The sequence below is a fragment of the Neovison vison genome, chromosome 4 (assembly GCF_020171115.1).
Source record: "Neovison vison isolate M4711 chromosome 4, ASM_NN_V1, whole genome shotgun sequence".
In the NCBI taxonomy this organism is placed as follows: Eukaryota; Metazoa; Chordata; class Mammalia; order Carnivora; family Mustelidae; genus Neogale; species Neogale vison.
Window position 1 is genome coordinate 226,303,569 of NC_058094.1, and position 25,163 is coordinate 226,328,731.

General features: G+C 44.3%; 1 protein-coding gene across 1 annotated transcript in view; it reads left to right on the forward strand.

The window, feature by feature from the left end:
- The first annotated feature begins 2,119 nt into the window (after positions 1-2,119).
- GALNTL5 (polypeptide N-acetylgalactosaminyltransferase like 5) overlaps positions 2,120-25,163 on the forward strand; it is a 44,655-nt gene continuing 21,611 nt past the window's right edge. The window contains exons 1-5 of the mRNA XM_044244659.1: positions 2,120-2,180; positions 3,208-3,508; positions 9,961-10,081; positions 16,765-16,931; positions 19,774-19,896. Coding sequence (XP_044100594.1) covers positions 3,247-3,508; positions 9,961-10,081; positions 16,765-16,931; positions 19,774-19,896 — 673 coding nt within the window. The 5' untranslated portion in view covers positions 2,120-2,180; positions 3,208-3,246. The remainder of the gene's footprint in view (positions 2,181-3,207; positions 3,509-9,960; positions 10,082-16,764; positions 16,932-19,773; positions 19,897-25,163) is intronic.

The following is a 25,163-nucleotide window of genomic DNA, read 5'->3' on the forward strand; positions in this document are numbered from 1 at the left end:
ACGGAAGCCACGCCTCCAATCACTGATCCTTGAATGAACTCTGGCTCTGGAGATTAGGATTAAGAAGATCTCAGTTTTAAAGAAGAGGTTGTAACTGTCAGGCTGGATAATGCCACTCTAGAGGTAGGCCAGGCATTTATATTGACTTTGGTTCTCAAGAATCTTACTATTTATAGAAAATTTAGTTGTGACATCATCTAAAGCAGAGCCTGTTTTCCTCTGAAAAGACACTTTAAAACAAACACAACAACTGACTCCAGATTTTTAGGATTTCGGTATGTGAGTGTATGTGCGTTGGGTGGGGGTGGGGGTGGTGATGGGGGGAGGGGATGCGAGGAGAGATGAGGCGCATATTCCAGAGAACCAGGGGGAGTTCTGCTTTAAGAAAGTGTGGTGTTAAGAAAAATTTACATTCATAAAAATTTAAAAAAAAATAAGTGAGGGTAATTTTCCTAATGTTCACATGTAGACAATTTCCTCCAAATTTTCTTAATATAGTAGACTCCTCCTAGATAATATGGATGTATTTCCTTCTCCAGCACTAATCTGATCATGAACCCCCATGCACATGTTGTGTACTCAATGCGGGTGCCTCCTCTTACTTTCTTCCTTAGTTTCTAAACGCCCAATGCAGTTCTGCACCCCTCCCCTGATCTAGGATGCTCAGGACCAGCCCATGCCCAGCCCCCTGATTCCAGGTCATGATGCCTGCGTTGGTTCTGCAGCTCTAACCCTAACCCTAACCCCCAGCCAGGCTGTTCTGTAACTCGACCCTAGTTAGCGACCTGGAGGCCGGGAGAGGACTGGATGGGGAAGGGCGGTGGGGACGGAGGGCGCGCGCTGCCTGCACAGTGTCCTCCAGCCAAGGAGCGGGGCTGGCCCACCGCGCGGTGAGGGCGCCGTTGCTGCAGGCCCGCAGCGTGGGTCCCCGTGACTCCCTCCCGCCCCGGCAGCCAGGACCGCCAAGTCACCTGCTCTCGAGTACAGCGGCCCTGGCCCCCGCGGCCTGCACGCGGTTCGCACGCGGGGGAGGAGAGGCTCTTCTGTGTCGCGAAGGAGGCCGGCTTGACCCTCAGCGTCGCCCTCCGCCCGCCGCTGCCTCCCTCGGACGCACCCGTGCTGCCGGCTGGAGCCCTCGGGTTTGCGCTGGCCGCTCCGGGCCCGCCGCAGCCACGACGCTCCGCGCACCCGCGCTCCAGCCCGTCCCCCCAGCGAGGGCGCAGCAGGCGCACCGCCCGCCGCCCGCGGGGTCACGACGCGCCCTCCCGGGCAGTGGGGTCGCAAGGGCCGGGCGGGCGATACGGCCCCCACGTCCCCCACGGCCGTCGCGCAGGACCGCCCTTGCCCCCTGCGGCAGCTCGGGCTCCCGGGAAACCGCCCGCGCCGGGGATGCGCTCGCAGACCGTGTCCGGGCGCGGTCCGGGGCCACCCCTGCGGGCGAAGCGCCCCGGCTCCAGCGGCGCGCGAACCTCAGCAACAAAACCGCGGTTATTTGCCAGCAAAAACCGGTTTGAGCAAGAGCAGAGCACTGCGACCCAGGCCGAGTCCGCAGAACGAGCGCACGCGCCGGCGTCGCGGGAGACGGGAGGACGAAGTGGTCGGCGTCACCCGCAAGTCCGAGAACAGTGGCTTTTCATTGGCTGAGCTGCGACGGTCCCTCTCGGGTCGAGCTGTGATGGTCCCTCATTGGCTGGGCTGTAACCGCCGTCCCTCATTGGCTGGCCCGTAGTCACGGTCCCTCATTGGCTGAGCTGTAACTGCAGTCCCTCATTGGCCGAACTGTGATTGTCCCTCATTGGCTGGCCTGTAGTCACGATCCCTCATTGGCTGGGCTGATTCCGGGGCAGGAGGAAACTCTCCTTCCTCGGGCTCGGATCACAAAATACAATCCCGTGGAAGGTGCGGCCTTTCCCGTCGGCTCCGCAGTGGGCCAGGAGCGCCGGGGCTGAGCGCGCCCGCTGCGCCCTTCTGAGTCGGTTCTTTTAGTTTCGCAAGAGAAGGAGCCTAGACTGTGATGTGCTCGCGGGAAGGAGCGCTGTCAGCCCCAGGGGCGCTGCGGGCTGGATGGGTCCTCAGCGGCGTCCCCAGTTGCAGGGCGACAGGTGGGCCCGTCATCCCGTCTTTAAACACGAGTCCCTCCGGGAGGGGAGCCTTGCGCAAAGCGGCCTGCCCCACCGGAGGTAAGGATGGGGCAGGGACTCGGTCGAGAGCCGGTACTCCAGGCAGGAGGGGAATGGGCGCCCCGGCCCCACGGGTGATGGGGTGGCCCCACGCCGCCCTGTAAGACTCTCCACCAGGTGTGCTTGTGTCTCTGGGCGGCCAGGTGCAGCCTCGGCGGTTTGATGCGGTGCAGTTCCCGAGCGCGCTGGGTTCCGTGGGTTGGGGATGGTCTCTTCTGTGAACAAGAGCCGTAGGAGCGGGGGCGCCTGTGCTAGCTTGTTCTAGCGCATGAAGTCAGAACTGTGGAGGCCGCACTCTGTCCTCCAGGCAGAGAACTGGGATGGAAATGGCCATACAAAAGGGTCAGGTGCAGGAAGACACTTAGAAGAATCAGCGCGTGAGGAGGACCCGCGCCAGAGGGCCCAAGAAAGTGGGTGACACTGGACAGCTCAGGAGGCTCGTATCCTTGATTCCTTCTAATCCCGGGCCAGGCTGTCACCTGATTTAAAGGGTCAGGATGGGACAGAAGTGGCTGCTCTGTGCACGTGTTTTCAAGCATTGATGCCATTTGATAGGTACCGTGTTAATCTCCATTTTTGTTTTTTTTTTTGTTAAAGTAATGCATACATTTGAAAATAAAGCCTAAAATAAAAACAAAAATATTAGAGTCAGCAGGCCCTTGCCCACCTTCCACCCTAATCCAAGATGGACAGATGGACTGAGCATGAATAAGAGATGAGTAAACCTGCTTTCACTGTATGTATTTCCTTTAGCTGAAGGTTCAGGAGTGTGTGCCAGTTACTTTAAATAAGGGCATGTTTTGTAAGCATGTTATACATTTTGATGTTAAGCGACCTTCTGAATATCAGTTTGAAGAGTTTTTGCTAATAGAAAATAAGATATACTTTATCTCATCCAAGTATATGGATAACTGTATATTAAAATGAACTTGTTCTTAAAACACTGAAAATTGAATCTAAGCCAAGTAGATGATCTGGAAATCACTGAGATCTCTAATATAGTCTCTCTTAAATTCTTCTGATGTAGGAAATTTAAAAATGGACCTTCAGAAATACTAGGTTTACAATGAGAGGCGTCACATTTCAATGTTTATTCTACGGATCCTTGATATTTGGGATCTGGACAGCTCTGTTGTATGTATATATTCACCATAATCATGTAAGCAACTTGGAGAAGAAAAACCAGGGGCCTGCATTAATTTGGTCCCTTGGAAAAAAATTGCAACAGCAAATTACCCGGGACCCCAAGCAAATACCGAGACTGCGTGTAAGATTTGAAATGCCTGACAAATATGAAACTACAGAATACAAAACCTTTTTAAGATCAGGTAAGTATTTTGATTTTCTCTATTAGCTGTTTTAAGGGGAAAATGTACCATAAGTTTAACATTTGGAAGAGAAAAACAGTGTCTTTCTTAGAGCAACTCAATTTTTAAATTATAAAATATTTCACATATATACAGTAAAGAGTAAAACAGGCATGTATCACCTAAATTTAACAATTTTTAAAGATAGTTTGCTGTATTTATTTCAGATAGTGTTCTGTTTTTTCACAGAAATAAATGTTAATGGGTACCATTAACGACTTCACCCACTTCCTTCTCCTCCTCTTACCCTCTGAGGTGGTAATTAACCTGAGTTGATGGATATCTTTCTTCCCTCCCTTTTATGTGTGATCTCCAGCGAAATACAATATTATATATTTTTAATATGTTTGTAGATACTCCAAAATGAATTGTAATACTGTCATGAATATGGGTTATAAGTCTTCGTGTGGACATACTTTGTTTCTCTTGGGTTTGGGACAGATGGGATGTACAGTAGGAATATGCTTAACTTTAAGGAAAATGACAGTGTGTTTTCAAGATAGTTGTGCCATTTACTTTCCCCTCCGGCATGTAGAGAATCTCTCCCTTTGCTCCAATCTTCACCAAAATTTGGCAAGCTCAGTTTTTTAGATTTTAGATATTCTAATGGGTAAGTAATGGAACCATTGTAGCCTTAATCTGCATTTCCCTGATGACTAATGATTTTGAGCACCTTTTCATGTGCTTCATGGCCGCCCATGTATCTTCTTTTGTAAAGTGTCTCTTCAAGTCCTTCATCTATTTTTTTAAAAGATTTTATTTATTTATTTGACAGAGATCACAAGTAGGCGGAGAGGGAGGAGGAAGCAGGCTCCCTGGTGAGCAAAGAGCCGGATGCAGGGCTTGATCCCAGGACCCTGAAATTATGACCTGAGCCAAAGGCAGAGGCTTTAACCCACTGAGCCACCCAGGCACCCATGTCTTTCATCCATTTTTAAATTGGGATGTTTATCTTCTGATTTTTAAGATTTTTAAAAATACATTTTGGATTCAAGGTCTTTGATATGTGAGTTGCAAATACTCTGTACGTCTGTGCCTTGCCTTTTTATTCTCTTTTTAAAATTGGGACATAATTGACATAGAACACCTTATTCATTTTGGAAGTATAGCAGAATGATTTGCTACATGTGTACATGTATATATTGCAAAATGATAACCACAGCAAGTTTAGTTAACAGTTGTCTCTATCACACACAGTTATAATTTTCTCTTGTGATAAGATCTGTGCTGGCAAGTTTCAATATACAATATTACTATTGTTAACCATAGTCGCTATACAGTACATTTTGAATTCTCTTTTGAGTGGTGTCATTCAAGAAGAAAAATTTTAAATTTTGATGTTCAGTTCATCCCAATTTCTTGTATGGTTCTTTTTTTTTTTTTAAATCTTTTATTGAAGTACACTTTGCCTATGTCAAGTGCACAAAGATTCTCTTCTCTGTTTTTATTTTTAGAAATTTTAAGATTTTAGGTTTTACTTTACATTTTACATTAGGACTGTGGTCCCTTTGGAGTGAATTTCTGTGATGGGAGGGTGAGGATCAATGTTCATTTTCCTCGTGTGTATATCCATTTTTTCCAGCACCATTTCTTGGAAAAAACCTCCCTTTTTCCATCTCGGCATCTTTCAGAAAACAGTTAACTCTTTTTGTTGGGTCCCTTTCTGACTCTGTTCTCACTCTTTCCAAAATTGTTTTGGTTATTGTAGGTGGTTAGCTTGTTCGGATAGGTTTTAGAAACAGTTTGTCAATTTCTTCCAAAGAGACCACTGATATTTTTAATTGTATTGACTCTATGGGTCAACTTGGGGAGAACTGACATCTTAATAGTATGGCTTCAGCTGTGTAGCACACATTTTGATACACTGAATTTTCATTTTCATTCGGTTCTCTGTATTTTTATATTCCCTTTGAGACTTTCTCTTTGGATTATTTGGAAATAGATTATTTAATTTCAGAGTCTTTGAATAATTTTTTCCTCTCTGCTACTGACATCCAGTCTGATTCCATTATAGTCAAAAAATATACTCTGTGTGATCTCAGTTCATCTAGGTTTTTTGAGGTTTGTTTTATGATCCAGAATATGGTCCACCCCTGGTGAACGCTCCATGCACATTTGGAAAAACTATGTATTTGCTGTTGTTGGGTGCGGAGTTCCTTCATACACATCAACTAGTTCCTGTTGGTTGATTTTATTGTTCAGTTCTTGACGTCCTTGCTGAGTTTTTGGCTAGCCGTTCTGTCAGTTGCTAAGACTGGGTGTTGAAAACCCCAACTACGATTGTGGATTTGTTAGGTTCTACTTTAACTATTATCTGTTTTTGCTTCATGTATTTTGAGCTATTTTTTGATGTGTTTCTATTTGGAACCATTATGTCTCACTGGTGCATTGAACCTTTTTTTTTTTAAGATTTTATTTATTTGACAGACAGAGATCACAAGTAGGCAGAGAGGCAGGCAGACTGAGAGAGGGAAGCAGGCTCCCCGCTGATCAGAGAGCCCAATGTGGGTCTTGATCCCAGGACCCTGAGATCATGACCTGAGCCAAAGGCAGAGGCTTTAACCCACTGAGCCACCCAGGCACCCCTGCACTGAACCTTTTATCATAAGGTCATGTCTCTGTCTCTAGTAATTTTCTCTGCTCTGAAATCTATTTTATCTAATATTAATAGAGCCACTTGTACTTTTTTTTAATGTAGGCTCCAAACCCAATGTGGGGCTTGAACTCACAACCCTGAGATCAAGAGTTACATCCTCTATCGATTGAGGTAGCCAGGCACCCCAGCTGTTTTTTTTTTAATTAAGATTTGCAAGTATATCCTTTTCTGTCCTTTTATTATCAATCTACCTATGTTTCACTGGAGTAAGTTTCTTGTAGGTAGCATATTGTCGGGACATTTTTTAAATCCACTGTGTTAATTCTTGCTTTTAACTGGTATATTTAGATCATTTGCATTTAAGACAATTATCAATGGCAGAGTTTCTAAATAATTTTATTTTTTGTTTGTTTCCTCTGTTTCTCAATCTTCTGTTTCTCTTATGTTTTGGTGAGTTACTTGAGCATTTTCAAAATTCCATCTTGATGAGTTTATAATGTTTTTTAAAAGGTGGCTTTGTGGGGTGCCTGGGTGGCTCAGTGGGTTAAGCCGCTGCCTTCGGCTCAGGTCATGATCTCAGGGTCCTGGGGTCGAGTCCTGCATCGGGCTCTCTGCTCAGCAGGGAGCCTGCTTCCTCCTCTCTCTCTGCCTGCCTCTCTGCCTACTTGTAATCTCTCTCTGTCAAATAAATAAATAAAATCTTTAAAAAAAAAAGGTGGCTTTGTATAGTTTCTTTAGTGGTTGCTGTAGGTATTACATAATATATATATTTATATATAACTATAACTATAACTTACCAAGGTATCCTTGAATCAATGATTTGCCACTTCAAGTAAAGTGTAAACCGCTCCTTAGCCTCCTCATTTTAAAAATATAACTGTCTTGAGTTTTGAGCACTACATCAGATGGTGTTATAATTGTGGCTTCAAAAGTCAAATATGATTGAAGAAACTTAGAGTTTCCTAATGAGGAAACTCTATCATATTTACCCCGTTTTCATCCATTTTGATGTTCTTTTTTCTCTTCTGAAGTTCCAAGCCTCCTCCTATTATTATTTCCTTGTTTAGAGAACTTTCTTTTGCTGCTCTTTAAGTGTGGGGCTGCTAGTCACAACGTCTGTTTTTCTTCACTTGGGAGTGTCTTCATTTTTTCATAATTCCCAAAGGATATTTTTGCTGGGTATAGAATTTGCAGTTGCCAGTTCTTTTTTTTTTCTTTTTAAAGATTTTATTTATTTATTTGACAGAGAGAGGGAATACAAGCAGGCAGAGTGGGAGCAGGAGAAGCAGGCTTCCTGCTGAGCGGGATCCCCATGTGAGGCTCAATTCCAGGGTCCTAGAATCACGACCCTGAAATGAAGGCAGCTGCTTGATGACTGAGCCACCCAGGTGCCCCTGACAGTGCTTTTCTTTCAGCATTCAAAAATGTTTTGTCACTTTCTTCTCTCCCCCATGATTTCAGATGAGAAACCCGTAGTCATTCAGGTTGTTCCCCATGTTTTTTTTTTTTCCCCTCTGGCTGCTTTCAAGAGTTGTCCTCTGTCTTCAGTTTTCAGAAGTTCCATTATGATGTGTCCTGCCATGGATTTCTTTGGTTTATCCCATTTGGTGGATTTTTCAGCCTCCTGAGGCTATAGATGTCCAACTTCCCTGAATTTAGGAAGTTTCCGGCCTTATTTCCGAGAGTACTTTTTTTGGCCCCACTCTGACTCCTCTCCTTCCAGGGCTCTGATAATACAAAGATCAGCTCTTTTGTTTTCTGTATACAAGTTCCTGAGACTGTTTTTTTTTAATTTTTAAAAAATTAACATATAATGTTAATTATATGTGATATGGCACTATCTTGGGGAGAACCGGAGCTCTACCTGCTTCCCCCCAGGCCAGCTTATGGAGGACCAGCTCCCTGCTCAGCCTGCCCACACCACCCATGCAGGTAATCAGAGCTCTGCCTGCTTCTGCCAGGAATGGGGTGAAAGGAGTAGGTTCTGCTCAGACCCACCCATGTCACTGCCTGCTTCTCCCTTGGGTGTAGTGGAAGGCCCACTGCCTGCCCACCACGCTGAAGCCACAGGGGTTGGTGTGGTTCTCCCACTGCTGCTTGACTTGACTAGAGTAGGTCCAGCCAAATGTTTTCTGTGGGTAGGCTTCTGTGGCCTGTTGGCTAGAGAGAACAGGCTTATCTTGGAGGGTGTGTGTGTGTGTGTGTGTTTGTCTGTCTGTCTGTCTGGCTGTTGGTGGTTCTACATGGAGGCTTCTACAGACCTCTCTCTGGGATTTATGGGTGGCAACAGGGAAATCAGGAGCTCATTGCATCCTTCCTCCATTCCTGAGATCTGCCTCAGGAATCTGCCTGCTAGTTTCAACCTTTCAGAGAACCTCCTATCCTTATCTGTTGTGTCATGTCTAGGATTTCTCAGGGGCAGGAAAGAGGGCCTAGTGGAAATGGGGTTACTGCATCTTCAAGAGATTAGCTATAATACAGCCTTTTTTGTCCACTTTGGAAAGCATGTCATAGGCATTGGAAAAGAAAGTTTATTCTTCAAAACCAAAGCAAAATATAAATCTACCAAGGAAATATGACAAATTATATTAAGCAAGTTCTTTTTCTAACTTTTTCTCTGATCTAGAGTGTTCTTAAAATATTCCACTACTGTTTGTGGCAATATATATTGATATCTCTAATGATTTTAATGTAAGTATTTCACTGCAGCAATGTTTGATGTCTGCAAGCTCATCCCTACCTAGTCTTTATTGTGACTTATTCTCGCCGTGAGTGTAAATAACTTTCTGGATGCTCCTTCCAATGAATTCTGTACATTTTTTTAAATTTTTTTTTTTTAAGATTTTATTTTATTTATTTGAGAGAGAGAGACAGTGAGAGAGAGCATGAGCGAGGAGAAGGTCAGAGGGAGAAGCAGACTCCCCATGGAGCTGGGAGCCTGATGTGGGACTCGATCCCGGGACTCCAGGATCACGCCCTGAGCCAGAGGCAGTCGTTTAACCAACTGCGCCACCCAGGCGTCCCGTTTTTTTTTTTTTTTTTTTTAAGATTTTATTCTGTACTTTTTTTAAAAAAGATTTTATTTATTTATCTGACAGACAGAGATCACAAGTAGGCAGAGAAGCAGGCAGAGAGAGAGGAAGGGAAGCAGGCTCCCCGCTGAGCAGAGAGCCTGATGCGGGGCTTGATCCCAGGACCCTGAGATCATGACCTGAGCCGAAGGTAGCGGCTTAACCCACTGAGCCACCCAGGCGCCCTGAATTCTGTACTTTTTAAAGTGATACTTTGACTCCTGTATTCTTAGACTCTTCTTTTACCATTTTCGTTCATGCCACTTATCTTTCATGATTATATTTTTGTTTCTTCATTGACAAATAAGAGTGTTTATCTTTTAATAGGAAATTTAACCCATCTTCATTTATTGTTTATTGTTATGACTATTATGTTTGGGTTGGCGTCTGGCCTCTTGTTTTATTCTCTGCAATGGAAGTTCTGGGCTGGGGTTTTAGCTCTCCTTCTCCACCTTTCCTAAATCCTTCAGTGACAACTAACTTCACACAACAGTGGTGAGTCATGTTGGGACCAAGGAGACCAAGCACTTCCTTCCCTGAAGAGACCGAATGACCAAAGGCTAACTTGTCCATACTTTGTGGAGGAATCTTCTTTGATTTTATCCTCCACCTGGAGGTAGTGTAGGTTCCAGGAAAACACCTGGCTCATTATAAAGGGAGTGAATTCAGGATATAGTTGTTCTTATTATCCTTTACCTGGTGGTAGTAATCTGTACGTACGTAACTATAATTGCCCTTTCTTGCAGGTAAAGATACTAACTATTCAAAGCCAGAATATATTGCTGGATTTTTAAAATATGGATTTAATGCCATTCTCAGTAAAAGCTTGGGCAGTGAGAGAGATGTGCCAGATACGAGGAATAAAATGTATGTTAATCCTCATTTTTTATTGAGGTATAATTCACATATGAGATTATATTAGTTTCAGGTATACAACATAATGATACAACATTTATATATATGTGGCCAAATAATCACTACAATAAGTCTAGATAACTTTGGCTACCATGTATAGTTACAAAAATTTTGTGTGTGTGTATGTGTGTGTGATGAGAACTTTAAAGATCTGCTCTCTCTGCTACTTCCAAATAAGCAGTATAGTTCTTACCTATAGTCACCACGTGGACATTATATACCCACGGCTTACTTATTTTACACTGGAGCTTTGTTCCCCCCACCCCCCCCGGCAACCACCAGTCCATTCTCTGTATTGATGAGGTTGGGTTTTGGAGGTTTGGTTGTTGTTTGTTTCCAGATTCCTCATGTAAGTGAGATCATATTATATTTATCTTTCTGACTTCTTTCATTTAGTGTAATGCCCTCAGGAAAGATGTCATTCTTTTTTATGCTGGAAAGTATTCCGTTGTCTGTATCGTAGCATGTTTTCTTTACCCATTCATGGACTGATGGACAGTTAGGTTGTTTCCATATCTTGACTGTTGTAAATAATGCTGCCGGGAACATAGGGGTGCATGTATCTTTTTGAGTTAGTGTTTTCATTTTCTTCAAATGCAAACCCAGAAGTGAAATCCTTGGGTCTTATGTTAGCCCCCTTTTTAACTTTTTGAAGACCCTCTGTACTGGTTTCCACAGCAGCTGCACCGGTTTGCCTTCCCAGCAACACTGCACCAGGATTCGCTTTTCTTTACATCCTCTCCAACACTTGTCATTTCTTATCTTTTTGATAACACCATCCTTACAGGTGCGAGATGATATCTCATTATGGTTTGATTTGCCTTTCCCCGATCATGAGTGATGCTGAGCACCTTTTCTTGTATCTGTTGGCCGTCAGTCTGCCTTCTTTGGAAAAATGTCTATTCAGATCTTCTGCCCATTTTTTAATTGATTTGTTTGCTGTTGAGTTTTATGAATTCTTTATAAATTTTAGATATGAACCCCTTGTCAGATAGATGATTTTGTCTCATTCAGTAGGATGCTTTTCATTTTGTTGCTAATTTCCTTTGCCCTGTGGGGGCTTTTTAGCTTGATGTAGTCCCACTTATTTATTGGTACCTTTGTTGCCTTTGCTTTTGGTGCCAGATCCAAAAAGTTATCACCAAGACTGATGTCAAGAAGCTTATATATAGCCTTTGTTTTTCTCAAGGATTTTTATGGTTTCAGGTCTTATTCAAGTCTTTAATCTATTTCAAGTTAATTTTGGTGTATGGTGTAAGATAGTGGTCCACATTCATTCTTTCGCGTGTGGCTGTCCGGTTTTCCCATCACCATTTATTGAAGAGACCATCCTTTCCGCATTGTATATTCTTGGCTCCTTTGTCATAATTAATCATATATACATGATTTTATTTCTGGAATCTGTTCTGTTCTGTTGATCTGTGTGTCTGTTTTTATGCCAATACCAAACTGTTTTAATCACCATAGCTTTGTAATAGAGTTTGAAATCAGAGAAGGTGATGCCTCCAGCTTTGTTCTTGTCTTCTCAGAATTGCTTTACCTCTTCAGCATCTTCTGTGGTTTCATACAAATCTTAGGATTCTTTGTTTTATTTCTACAAAAAAATGCTATTGGAATTTTGATATGAATTGCATTGAATCTGTATATTGCTTTGGGTAGTAGGGACATCTTACCAATGTCAAGTTCTTCCAATCCATGAGCACAGAGTATCTTTCCATTTATTTGTGTCTTCTTTAATTTCTTTCACAAATGTCTTATAGTTTTCCAGTGTACAGGTCTATAAATGAATACATACTAATTTTTTAAACAGTTACTAACCAGATTTTAATTTTGGCATATTAGAAGTCTTCCTGTTTTTAGGACTTGGAGTCAGATGATTCAAGAACCTATTTCAAAATTCTAGAGTTTATCGTGTAGAGAACACCTTCCCCAGTTGCACCAAATGTGCTCTAGGGATTTACAAGAATTGCATCACCCACAGGATCTTGTTATCAAATTACCATTTAGGACATTTGGCCAAAGGGATATTTCTGATACAAGATGCTTCAGACAGCTACCTATTTTTTATTCAAAATCCGCTTTTTCTTATTGTTTTCCTTCATGTTGGTACCTTTTTTTTTTCTTTAACTTGTGGCAAATTGGACATAACGTAAAAGGTACCATTGCACCGTTTCTAACTGTACAATTCAGGGACATTGAGGACCTTCACATTGTTTCAGAACCATCATCACCATCCCTCTCCAGAACTTTCTCATTAAACACTAACTCCCATCCTTCCCTCCCTCCGATCTCCCCACAACTACCATTGTACTTTCTGTCTTTGTGAATTTTAACTACTCTAGGTACCTCGTAAAAATGGAATCATACAATAGTTGCCCGATTTATTCCACGTAGCATCATGTCCCCAAGGTTCATTCATGCTGTAGCACCTGTGCCTTAGTGGTTTGGATGGTTTCCAGCTCAAGAGGGTTGATATTCTTTCTGAAATAAATGAGAACTACTTAAGGAATATAGGCATCTTCCTGTCATGCAAAAGACAAAATCCAGGCTCCAGGAAACAGGAAAAGGTGGGGCCCACTGTGTCTTGTTGCAACTTGTGTGTAACACAAACATTTCAAACCACAAATATACAATCAATAAAGCACGTAGGTAGCTAAATATCACTTAAGGTGTGGCACACTCGAGAGATGTAGGATTTACGCATGATGACATAGTCTATCTGGGTCATAATGAAAGAAAAAGAATTTAAATTTGTTCAAACTATATAACTTGATATGAACTTAATTTAGAGGACAGCTGTTTTTTTCAAGATTTATTTATTTATATTGGGGGGGCAGATGCAGAGGGAGAGAGATTTCTAAGCAGACTCCCCGCTGAGCGTGGAGCCTGATGCAGGACTCCATCCCAGGACCCTGAGATCATGACCTGAGCCAAAATCAAAGAGTCAAAAGCTTCACTGACAGCAGCACCCAGGCACCCCAGGGGACCACTTTTTTCTGAACTGGATAGTGAAATCCCACAAAAGAAAGCAATATTTTTGAATGCCTGTAAGCGATGAATTTCTTGCCACACCATCAATTCTTCTCCCTAAATCTCATCTTCTAAAATAGTGCAGCTGCCTTTGCTTCCTTTCCCCCATCACGTGATTGTTAGGAAGAACAGAAACTTTAGAGAGAGACTGTCTATAGAGAGAAGTGAACTTGGAAGTTTTAATATTCAGAATATTAACTTATTTAATAGGAAATTCAATTATGTACAAGGTACAATTGTGTTTAAAATAAACTTCAGCTACCAGGAATGACTACTTCTATTGGGGTCCAAGCAGATTTTCAGCCATACTCATGCTAAGCTTATGATTGCATTAAATGGGATTTCCATTTCAGCTGTGTCTTAAAATTTGCATGGTTATTTTCCCTAGCTATGCAAGTATTTGATACAGGTTTTTGGAGAGTACATTTTTATGTTGATTGGTCTTCTGATTTAATTTTTATCTTTTGACTTTTCAATTTTGAAATGATGTCAGGCTTACAAAATGGTTGTCAAACTATCTCAAAGACTTCCTGTATAGCCTTTTCTTAGAGTCCCCAAATGCTAACATCTTCAGAACCAGAACAATAAACAACACCAGGAAGAGAACATTAATACCATACCACTAGCTAATCTACAGACATGATTCAAATGTTTGCAGTTGCCCCACTGGCGTCCTTTGGACCCAACCCCAGACCCCTGATTGCATGTGGAGTTCCCAAGCCCTTGGTTTTCTTTCATCTGAAACCGCTCCTAAGTCTTTATCTTTCTTGACTATAAAACTTTTTAAGGGATCTAACCAGTTACTTTCTAGAATGTTCCTCAGTTTGAGTTTGATGTTTCCTTGAGATCAAATCCAGGTCGTGCTTTTTGGCAGGAACACCATAGGTGGGGTTTTGTGTCATCCTCAGAGCATCACAGGAGACACTCGATGTCTGTTTGTCCCGTTTACTGGTGAAGTGACTGAGGGTGAAATTACTTTCAGTCACTTGCCTGAAACGGAAGCTGTCAGGTTTCTGCACTGTAAAACGACCATTTAGCCTTTTGTAATTAATAAGTGTACAGATTTCTTTTAACTGTTAATCACAGAAAACCTGGAAATATGTATGTGTGTGTATATATATATATATATATATATATATATATATATTTTATATTATATCCACAAAGGGGACAAGTCAACATACCCCCAGTTCCATTGCTTTTTCTTTTTCTCCTTTCTTAGTGCACAAGGTGTGTAAGCCAATGCCCTTGCTTGCTACTTAAATACAATCCTGTCTCTGTGCCGTAATTTTCCCTTTTTGCAAGGACCCCAGTCTTCTCAGACTAGGTCACCTTAATGACACCTCCCTCATTGCTTCTGCAACAATCCCACTTCCCAATAAGGCCACACCCTAAGATACTGCGCATTCAGACTTCAACATGTGAATGTAGGGGAGACACAATTCAACTCACAACAGTCCTGGTTTATACTATACTCGTGTTAATCTGTATGATCAGCAAAGAACAGGGCAGCTAACCAAGGACCACCAAACTCAGGGCTTGTCCAAATTTCTTTTACCCTGAAAAACTGCTTCCTTAGGTGAGAAAAGTTTAGGCCCAGAAAAACCACAGCAACATTTATCAATTAATTTTGGAGAAACTCATGCACCAGGGGCCTAGAGAGTCCTGGTGTGATGTAGTCGCAGGCCCCCTCACTGTCATTGTCTCGTTCCTCCCGAGGGACTTCGTTTATCTACAGTTTTCTTAAAATGATGTGACAGGATTGAATATGATGCTAGAGATGTGACCTAAGTAGCCCGAGTCCACCCTGGACCATCATGTCCCTGGTTCTTGTGTTACCCTTCTGTTGTCCCTCACCTCTGTGTCTCATCTCCTTCCTCTTTAAGAACTCAATGATCTTCCTGGAATTTAAGCCTATGGGTTGTCTTCCTGCTTGTCTCTGTGAAGCCGCGTGAAGGACGTGCCCCCCCCCACGCCCTTCTCAGCTGCTCAGCCTTTCCCTGGTCCCGCTCCCAGGAGCACGATGGCAGCTTCTGTGTGGTAGGCGCAACTTCCTCTAGTGTTGGGTAAAAATGCTCACTAAGCAAGTCTCTCTTCCTCTATGGCGACACCTGCCCGTGGATATGCTGAGGTTCTGTAGGGGGTGTAGTGGAGGCATCCTTTCCTGGCATTTTCTGCCCCATTTCTCTTTCCATTAAGTTGCAGGGGGACATAGTGACTTTTGATTTGGACCCCACGCACTGGCCACAGTCCATTAGCCCAGCCATGGGCACCTGAGCCCAGCTGGGCCAATGAATGCTTATTTGTAACTTTTTGAGAAAGAGGAAGTCATACCAGTTTCTCCTTGGGTGCTGGACCATGGGTTATGCTGCTGTTGGCCAGATTGCAGAGAGAGGATAAGAATCGTATAATGAGCCTCATGTGATATTAACAGTCTGCCAGGCACTGTTCTGAACATTGGACATTTTAATTCATTGAACCCTCCCAACCCATGAGGTAGGCTGGTGATGTTGTAGTTACTGTTACTCCCAGATGTAAAGGCAAGAACAGAAGTGGACTGAGTGTCTAAGTGACTCTCAAGCCTCTTGCCCCAATCATTCTTCTTTTTTAATTAATTTTATTAACATATGATGTATTATTTGCCCGAGGGGTATAAGGTCTGTGAATCATCATCCAGTCATTCTTGAAGGCTCTAGTGGAACATCTGTCACTAGGTCCTGTGGGACATTTGAGTCCCCTTCCGAGAGATTTCCCTTCCTTATGCTTAAGCTAGCTGTAGTAGGTCTGTCCTTGACAACCAAAATACGTTTCAGAATGAACCAGATAATGTAGCAATTCAAACAATAATTAATAGCTAATAACTAATATTATTAGAATTCAGCTCCTATTTTTTTCCCACGTGCACAAAAGAAATAACACATTTCTGTCAAATCCTTAGAAGAAATTCAGTCATGCCATACCCACTGCATTTCTTTCCTTTTTTTTTTAAGATTTTTATTTTATTTTTTTGACAGACAGAGATCACAAGTAGGCAGAGAGGCAGGCAGAGAGAGAGAGAGAGAGGAAGGAAGCAGGCTCCCCGCTGAGCAGACAGCCCAATGCAGGGCTGGATCCCAGGACCCTGGGATCATGACCTGAGCGGAAGGCAGAGGCTTTAACCCACTGAGCCACCCAGGTGCCCCACCCACTGCATTTCTGTTCTGCAGCAAGCTAAAGCATGGGATTCTCTCTGAAGGTGACAAAATGAAGTTAATCTGAACCTTCAATGTGTGTAAGTGTATTAATATGCTTCTATAATAGAAACTGAAATATAGGTACAATTCATGGTTATACCATGTTCAGCCTAGAATTAAGACAGCCAAAACCGCGCGTCCAGGAAAGAGCAATTATTGCTGACATTCAGGAAGGAGTAATTTAGAAAATACTAGAATACCATACGAGAGTAAAGAAGCTTTTGTATTTTAATTTTGGTATTTTCAACTGTACTGTTACCTTATTATCATAAAGGTCAGTTAAGGGAATGAAGAAGAAAAATGCAAGTAATGCAAGTAATGCTTCAGCGAGGTCCCAAACTGTTTTTTTTTTCCTTTTATTGATGCCTGCAGGTGTCTTCAAAAACATTACCCAGCCAACCTACCTACTGCCAGCGTGGTTATTTGCTTCTACAATGAGGAATTTAACGCCTTGTTTCGGACCATGTCCAGTGTCATAAACCTCACTCCACAGTACCTCCTTGAAGAAATTGTTTTGGTAGATGACATGAGCGACTTTGGTAAGACAGAACGCCATCTGCCTATGTCGTGGGCTCTGAAGGCAGTGCGGTCTCTGACGGCCGTTGTGTGACTTGACCCTTTCTAGACATTTTCCACTTGGCGGGTGTCAAGGCAGAAGGTGTGGGCACACACAGATGTAAGCGCTGGTCCCTGTCCTGTGGTGTGGGGCTCACGGGTGGTGAGTGCTTCCATGAGGTGACTAAATGTAGGGGCAACATAAGACCAACCTGGTCTTCAGGGATCGTGGAGGACACTCAGGAAGAAGCGACAGCTCCGCTGAGGTCTGAGGTGCCCAGCTAGAGAGGAGGGGAAGAGTGTTCTAGGCAGAGGCCACAGCACCGTAAAGGCCCAGAGGCCAGAGGTAATGTGAGTTGGGAGTAGTTCTGTACTTCATGTAGTGTGTGTGTGTGTGTGTGTGTGTGTGTTGTGTGTGTGTAGCGTTGGGGGAGGGGGACGGACATAAAACCGGAGCTATAATAAGACCACAGGGCTCATGAAGGGCACTATTGGTATTTTCTGTGGAGAAGTGGAGTGCTGTGGTGGGCTTAATGCAGGGGAGTGACATGACCCAAGTCCTCCTTGGGAAATAATTCTTTTTTTTTTTTTAAGATTTTATTTATTTATTTGACAGAGAGATCACAAGTAGGCAGAGAGACAGGCAGAGAGAGAGGGGGAAGCAGGCTCCCTGCTGAGCAGAGAGCCCGATGCGGGACTCGATCCCAGGACCCTGAGATCGTGACCTGAGCCGAAGACAGAGGCTTAACCCACTGAGCCACCCAGGCGCCCCACAAAGAATTCTTTTTTTTAAAAGTTTTTTTAAAAGATTGATTTATTTGAGAGAGCGAGAGAGAGAAAAGAGGGGAGGGGCCGGGAAGAGTGGGAGAGAAACGCAAGCAGACTCCACCCTGAGCCCGGATGGGGCCTGATCCCAGGACCCTAAACCAAGATCAGGCCTGAGCCGAAACCAAGACTCAGAGGCTCAGCCTCCTGCAGCAGCCGGGCGCCCCCTCCTGAGAGAATTCTCGTCGCGCCCTCCCCCCCCCCGCAGCCCAGTGCGCGTCCCCCCTGCCCGCCGGCTGGAAGGAGCTGTGGTCCCAGCACGAGATCTGACCGAAGGCGCTTGGCCTTCGAAATGAGTCACCTGTTTCAGAACCGAATTATAAACCTGAGGCAAGCCAAGAGGACCCAGATGAACGAAAACTTCTTGGAGTCTGCGGATGCCTGTGGGGTCCATTCCTCACGGAAGCAGTATGTCAGCACTGGAGAGAGATCCTGCCTGAAAGCTGACCTAATCCGCTGTGAATCGGACCCACGGCGGGCTGGGAAAGGAAGAGGAGGGACAGAAGGAAGGTGAATCGGCAGGGCTCGAAAAGAGGCCATCCCGGGAGATTCACCAGTGGGGAAGTGGCTCTAGTGCGTCAGATGGAAGGTGGAAAAACTGCTCAAGCTGATGTCGGCCGCGTGCAGGAATTTCACTCGGTGGCCAGGCACTACCGTTTATGACATTATTTCTCTGGGAGCCATTGTTTGTTTCTACTGTTGTGCGCAGGAGGCGAGGTGCAGAGACAGTCGGATTCCTAACCTGATCAGTCGCACTGAGACCCGCATGCTGGGCAGGGGAGGGGCTGGGGGAGGGGATCTTCTGCGAGACTGTGGCGTTCTGACCGCTCACCCAGAAGGACGAGGGTCCTGCTGTGACGTACAGTTCCAGGATGGCCATGGAACAGCTCCCCAAGGCTTTCAGAACAATGCCATGATGGGACACCTGGGTGGCTCAGTCAGTTAAGCATCTGCCTTCGGCTTAGGTCAGGATCCCAAGGTCCTGGGATCGAGTCCCACGTTGGGCTCACTGTTCAGTAGGAAGCCTGCTTCTCCTCCCCCTGCCTGCCGCTCCCTGTTTGTGCTTTTTCTCTCTGTCAAATAAATAAATAAATAAATAAATAAATCTTTAAAAAGAAAAGAAAAAAGAAAAAAAAGGACCACACCATGAGTTCCGAGGTGCACCCAGTGACCGCTCGGAAGCTTTGGCCCCAGGGGAATCACCACCGGTGCCCAGCATCTGGCTGCTGCCAGACCAGATGTGCTGACTTCTCCTCCCAGATGTGCTCCTTTCTCCTCCTCCCTCCTCCTCCCTCCCTCCCGGCTCGCCTAGGACGTGGTTTCACCTGCCACACCAAGGAGGCTACTGTCTGACCCATTCAGATGCTCAAACACACCCAAGAAACCCTAACCCTAACGCGAACCCCGCCACCCCTATCCTCCACCCCCAGCCGCCACTGGCTCTGCTGCAGTGGGCGGTCCTCCCTGGGATGGAGCTGAGACACTTTGCACAGCTGGAATCGAGAAAGTCGGGTTGCTCGGGAGCGCTACAGCTCAGGCTTTTTCGATTAAAATTTCAACAGTGATTTATCAAAATAGAGGTATTTCATTAGAAACATAGAAGGATGTGTGCAGAGTATCTCAATGCTGAGGCCTGTTTCTTTCTCTTCCTCATATAGGGTGAAGTGTTTGTTTGTTTTTAAGATTTCATTTATTTATCTGAGAGAGAGAGAGCATGAGAAGGAAGAAGGTCAGAGGGAGCAGCAGACTCCCCGCTGAGCAGGGACCCCGATGCGGGACTCAATCCCGGGACTACGGGATCATGACCTGAGCCAAAGGCAGTCACTTAACCCACTGAGCCACCCAGGCACCCAGGGTGAAGTTTTTAAGATGAGAACTTCTGTGGAAGAACATGGCTCTTAGGAATTAGTCGAAATCGTGATAAGTTGTTTTATTCTCTGTACTTGTACTTTATACATTGTCAGGAGTTGAGTTTTGTTTTGTTTCGTTTGTTTTTCCCAGATGATTTGAAAGAGAAACTAGACCATCGCCTGGAAATTTTTCGGGGAAAGATTAAATTCATAAGAAACAAGCAGAGAGAGGGACTGATCCGATCGAGGCTGATTGGAGCCGCTCGTGCTTCAGGTATGAGCCTTTCTTTCATTCAGGACCTGACCTGTGTGCCGGAGCCCTCCCTGCCCGAACAGGACCTCGTGGGTCCCTGCAAGTCTGCACTGGCATGAACAGAAGACCGGAAGTGCCTTTCAGCCAGAGGAAACTTGGACTCTGAAAGTACCCATTCTGCTCCAAAATGTCGATTCGTTATTTCAGAAAACAGGTATATTTTTTTGCAGGGGCCATAATGTCAGCCCCTGCCCCTGGATGGGTTTCCCCTAGATATGGACTGAGATGGAGCTGCCCATGCAGCCGGCAGAGCAACACTGCATGGGAACAGTGGGGGCCATGGTGCAGCGGCCTGTCCCGTGGAAAACCTGAAGCTAAGTGCTCCCGTGGGCTGTGTGGCTCTCCAAAGCTCAGGTGGGCTAGTGGGGAGCTCCAGAGCACAAATCGCCCAGGAGAGGGGTCCAGCTCGGGCTTTCCACCCCCAACATACATGCACACATGCACAGACATACACACACACTCGGAGTGTGCTTGTCATTAGGTGCGAGTCCCCGGGGAGGCTGGGGAACCTTGGTGTGACTACTGCAGCAGATCCCAAAGCCTAAGAAACTGTCAGGCCGGGTCCCCTGAAGGGAGTCTGAGCTGAGAGGTAGTGGCATTACTCCTGTCCCTGTCTCTGTGGTCACGTGGCCTCCTCCCTCTGTCCGTGTCTCCCTTGGGTCAAGGGCCCCCCCATACTCCAGCAGGACCTCACCCTTATGAATTCCATCTGCAACAACCCTATTTCCAAATACAGTCACCTTCTCAGGTACTGGGGGTTAAGACTTGAATATATCTTTTAGGGGGGACACAAATCAACACATAAAACTACCATAGAGTTTTGGGTGTTTTTGTTTTGTTTTATATTTTTTTATTTATTTTGTTTTGTTTTGTTTTTTAAAGAGAAAGTCTTATTCATTTTTTATTTTGAAAAATGTCAAAGCCACAGAACACTTACATAAACCTTCCCCTAGATTTATAGGATGCTGATATCTTACAATACACACACACTCTCTCCCCTGCCATCCTTCCCCCCTACACACACAACAAACACACACACACAGACACACACATTGCCTTTATGTCTAAAAGTAAGATCAGCTTATACTTTTCTTTTTTTGAACTGTTTTCCTGTACTTTGCTTTACTAGACTTTTAGAATGAATTGTAGGGTGTTCCCCTGTCCCCGTCCTTTTCTTTTTGCTGAATATCTAGTAAAACAGATTATCTGTGTTTGGAAAATTACATAAAAAATTGTCCTATAACTTGTCAAGGCACTGGTATCTTTTCTGGTTTCCTCTCTAATCCAGGTATTTTTTGAGGAGTGGGCTTTAAAGTTTTCAAACATCAGTAACTGCTCATCACTAGCTTAATTCCTATTGTGGTTGGAATTTGTGGACTGTTCTGTGGAGACTTTTTTGTCTTCAAGCTGGGTCAATTTTTCAAGACTTCAGTGTGTTTTTAAAAAGAATACCTTGTGTCTTTTTGGTTGTAGGTTCCATATATGTCTGTTTTTGTTTTTCAAATATTCTGTATTCTCATCCATCTAATTTGACTCAGCCCTCCATATCCGGTAGATTATGCTACAATCTTCAGCTATGATTCTCGATCTGTCCATCCGCTTCTGGCAGTTTCGTCGGTGCTTGCTATATGCCCATCTGTCCATATTGGCCCGCCCCATCCAGGGACAAGGATGTGCTCCCGGCTTCAAAGCCGTGGGGTCCTGTGGGGTGGGCAGCAGCTCGTGAGCCCTCATTAATGTATTCACGTGTTCCCTCCTCCAGTCAAGGATTTATCCAGCACTACTATGGGCTACCCGGGCACATTTATTCTTTTTTCTTCATTTGTATCAACTCTATTTTGATATGCTTCACATAAATTCTACCCTCCTGGGACGCCTGGGTGGCTCAGTTGGTTAAGCAGCTGCCTTCGGCTCAGGTCATGATCCCAGCGTCCTGGGATCGAGTCCCACATCGGGCTCCTTGCTTGGCAGGGAGCCTGCTTCTCCCTCTGCCTTTGCCTGCCATTCTGTCTGCCTGTGCTTGCTCTCTCTCCCGCTCTCTCTAATAAATAAATAAAATCTTAAAAAAAAAATTCTACCCTCCTGAACAGGGAGATGGGCTGTCGTGTGACGTTAACACGTGTGCACGTGTGTAGACCGGTCTCTCCGGAGGAAGTAGCATTTGCCCTATCGCCAAGTGACTCCACGGTGGGGGTCTGCAGCTCTGTCCCCGGCTGTCACTCACACTTTGTCACTTACTCAAACCCCCTCGCTCTACCCCGGATGACCTTCTTGCCGCTCCTCGGTCACACCGAGCGCACTCCTGTCTCAGAGCCTCGGCGCATCATGTCTCCCCCTGGAATTTTCTCCGTGTATCTTCATGACCTGCTGCATCACTTTGCCCAGTTCTCTGTTCCAATGTTGCTTGATCAGAGAGGCCTTTCCAAGCCATCCAGTGTGGGATAGCAGACCCCAGCCTCTCTCCATCATCCTTACTCTGAGAGCTTTCTCTTCCCGATGTTTGTTGCCTCCGCCATCTGTCTGGGTCGGCAGTGCAGCCTGCAGGATGACAGAAGTTGCCCATAAACCGCAGGAGCTGAGACGGAGCGCCCCCCATAAACCGCAGGAGCTGAGACGGAGCGCTGTGAACTCTGGGTTGGGCCCCTGGAACGAAGGGAAATGACTGGGATGGGGGAGAGCAGTCCACTGGGAGAATCAGAAGGCGGGCTTTTTGCAAACGAGAAGGAGAGAGGAGAAAGCCATCATCAGATGGTGTGAACCTAAAGGGAAGGAGGTGTTTTGCCTGCCACACCTGCCCAAGGCAAGACTTTAAAATACCGAGTAAATTGGGCGCCTGGATGGCTCAGTGGGTTAAGCTGCTGCCTTCGGCTCAGGTCTGATCTCAGAGTTCTGGGATCGAGTCCCGCATCGGGCTCTCTGCTCAGCAGGGAGCCTGCTTCCTTCTCTCTCTCTGCCTGCCTCTCTGCCTGCTTGTGATCTCTCTCTGTCAAATAAATAAATAAAATCTTTAAAAAAAAAAATAAAATAAAATACCGAGTAAATTGCACATAAGAATATTTGTAATTGAGTTAAAAAGTGGAGGATGTACTCTTTCTTTCCTAAGGATGTTTGTGGATTTATTGAGATAATTTACATGCAATTCACCCATTAATGTATGCGATGCAGTGTTCTTTACTATATTCACGGGGTTATGGAACCATCACCATGACCTAGTTTTAGAACGTTTTTTTGCAAAGAGACTCAACGGTCATCGCCTCTCCTCCCATTCCCTTCCCCTCCACCAAATCCTCCAAAACCATTAATCTACCTTCTATACATTAAATTTTTACCTATTCTAGGCACTTAATTTAATGGAATATATCCAAATGGTCTCTTGTGACTGGTTCCTTTCATTTAGCGTGATGTGTCCATGTCATAGCAGGGGTCAGTATTTCATTCCCTCTTGTTGCCAAATAATGTCCCATTATGTGGATGTTTCCCATTTTGTTTCTCCATTCATCCATTCACGAGCACTTGAGTTGTGCCTCTTTTACACTTAGGAAGAATATTGCTATCAGCATTCACGTACAAGACTTTGTATAAACCTAAGTTTTCTTTCTTTGGGGTATTTGTGTTCCCACTGTGTAGAATGCTGGGCTGTATGGCAACTGTATGCTTAGCTTCTGAAGAACTACCACATATTGTTGGGAAGAGACTCCAACATTTTACGTTGCTGTCAGCAATGGACAAGGGTTCCAGTTCCTCCACAATTTCATTAACATCTGCGATTGGCTGCCTTTCTGATTATAGCTGTCCTAGTGGATATGAAATATTATCTCACTATGATTTTGTTAGCATTTTCCTAATGATTAAAGATGTTGAGCACCTTTTCATATGCTTATCAGCCATTTGTATATCTTCTTTGGGGAAATGTCTTTTCAAAGCCTTTGCCCATTTTTTTTTTTTTTTTAGTAGAACCCGCTTCTACCATGGAGCCCAACAGGGGGCTTGAACTCACAACCCTGATCAGAACCTGAGCCCAGATAAAGAGTAGGATGTTTCACTGACTGAGCCACCCAGGTGCCCCTCCTTTGCCCATTTTTTAAGTTAGGTTATCTTTTTTTATTATTATCGAGTTGTAAGAGTTCCTTACATATTCTGGATACAAGTCCTTTATCAAATGTGTGATTTTCAAATAATTTCTCCCATTTTGTGGATTTTTTTTCAACTTTATGGTATCTGTTTAAGCCCAAAAAGTTTTTAATTTTTGTGAAGTCCTATTTATTTTTCCTTTTGTCATTTATATTTTTGGTGTCACATCTAAGAAATCATCTAACCTGAGGTCAGCAGATGCCTCTGTTTTAAGAGTTTTATAGTTTTAGTTCTGACATTTTAAATCTGTGATTCCTTTGACTTAGTTTTTGTGCTTGCCATGAGGGGGCCCAACTTCATTCTTTTTCTTTTTCTTCTCTTCTCTTCTCTTTTCTCTTAAGCAGGCTCCATGCCCAGTGTGGAGCCCAGCACAGGGCTTGAACTCATGACCCTGAGATCAAGACCTGAGATGAAATCAAGAGTCAGATGCTTAACCAACTGAGCCACCCAGGTGCCCCTCTTTTTCATGTGGATACCCAGATGTGTTGGGACCATTCACTGAAGAGATTAATTCTTTTTTTTTTTTTAAGATTTTATTTATTTATTTGACAGAGATCACAAGTAGGCAGAGAGGCAGGCAGAGAGAGAGGAAGGGAAGCAGGCTCCCTGCTGAGCAGAGAGCCCGATGTGGGACTCGATCCCAGGACCCTGAGATCATGACCTGAGCCGAAGGCAGCAGCTTAACACACTGAGCTACCCAGGCGCCCTGAAGAGATTAATTCTTTCCCCCATTGAACTGGCTGGGCAGCCTTTTCAAATGTCAACTAGCCACAAATGTTTGGTTTCTTTCTGTACTCTCAATTCTATCCCTTTGATCTCTTCCTTATCCCTATGCCAGTGTCATACTGTTTTATTATTACAGCTTTGTAGGAAGTTTTGAAATCCAGAAGTCCTTCAACTTTGTTCTTTTTCAAGATCATTTTAGCTAATGTGGATTTCTTGCCTTTCTGTATGCATTTTAGGATCAGTTTCTTCAAAAGAACCGGGTGCAATTTTGATAAGAATTATACTGAATCTATAGATCAGTTTGGAGATGAGACAACATTAAGTCTTCTGATCAACCATGGAATGTTTCTCATACCTTCCTATGATTTTAT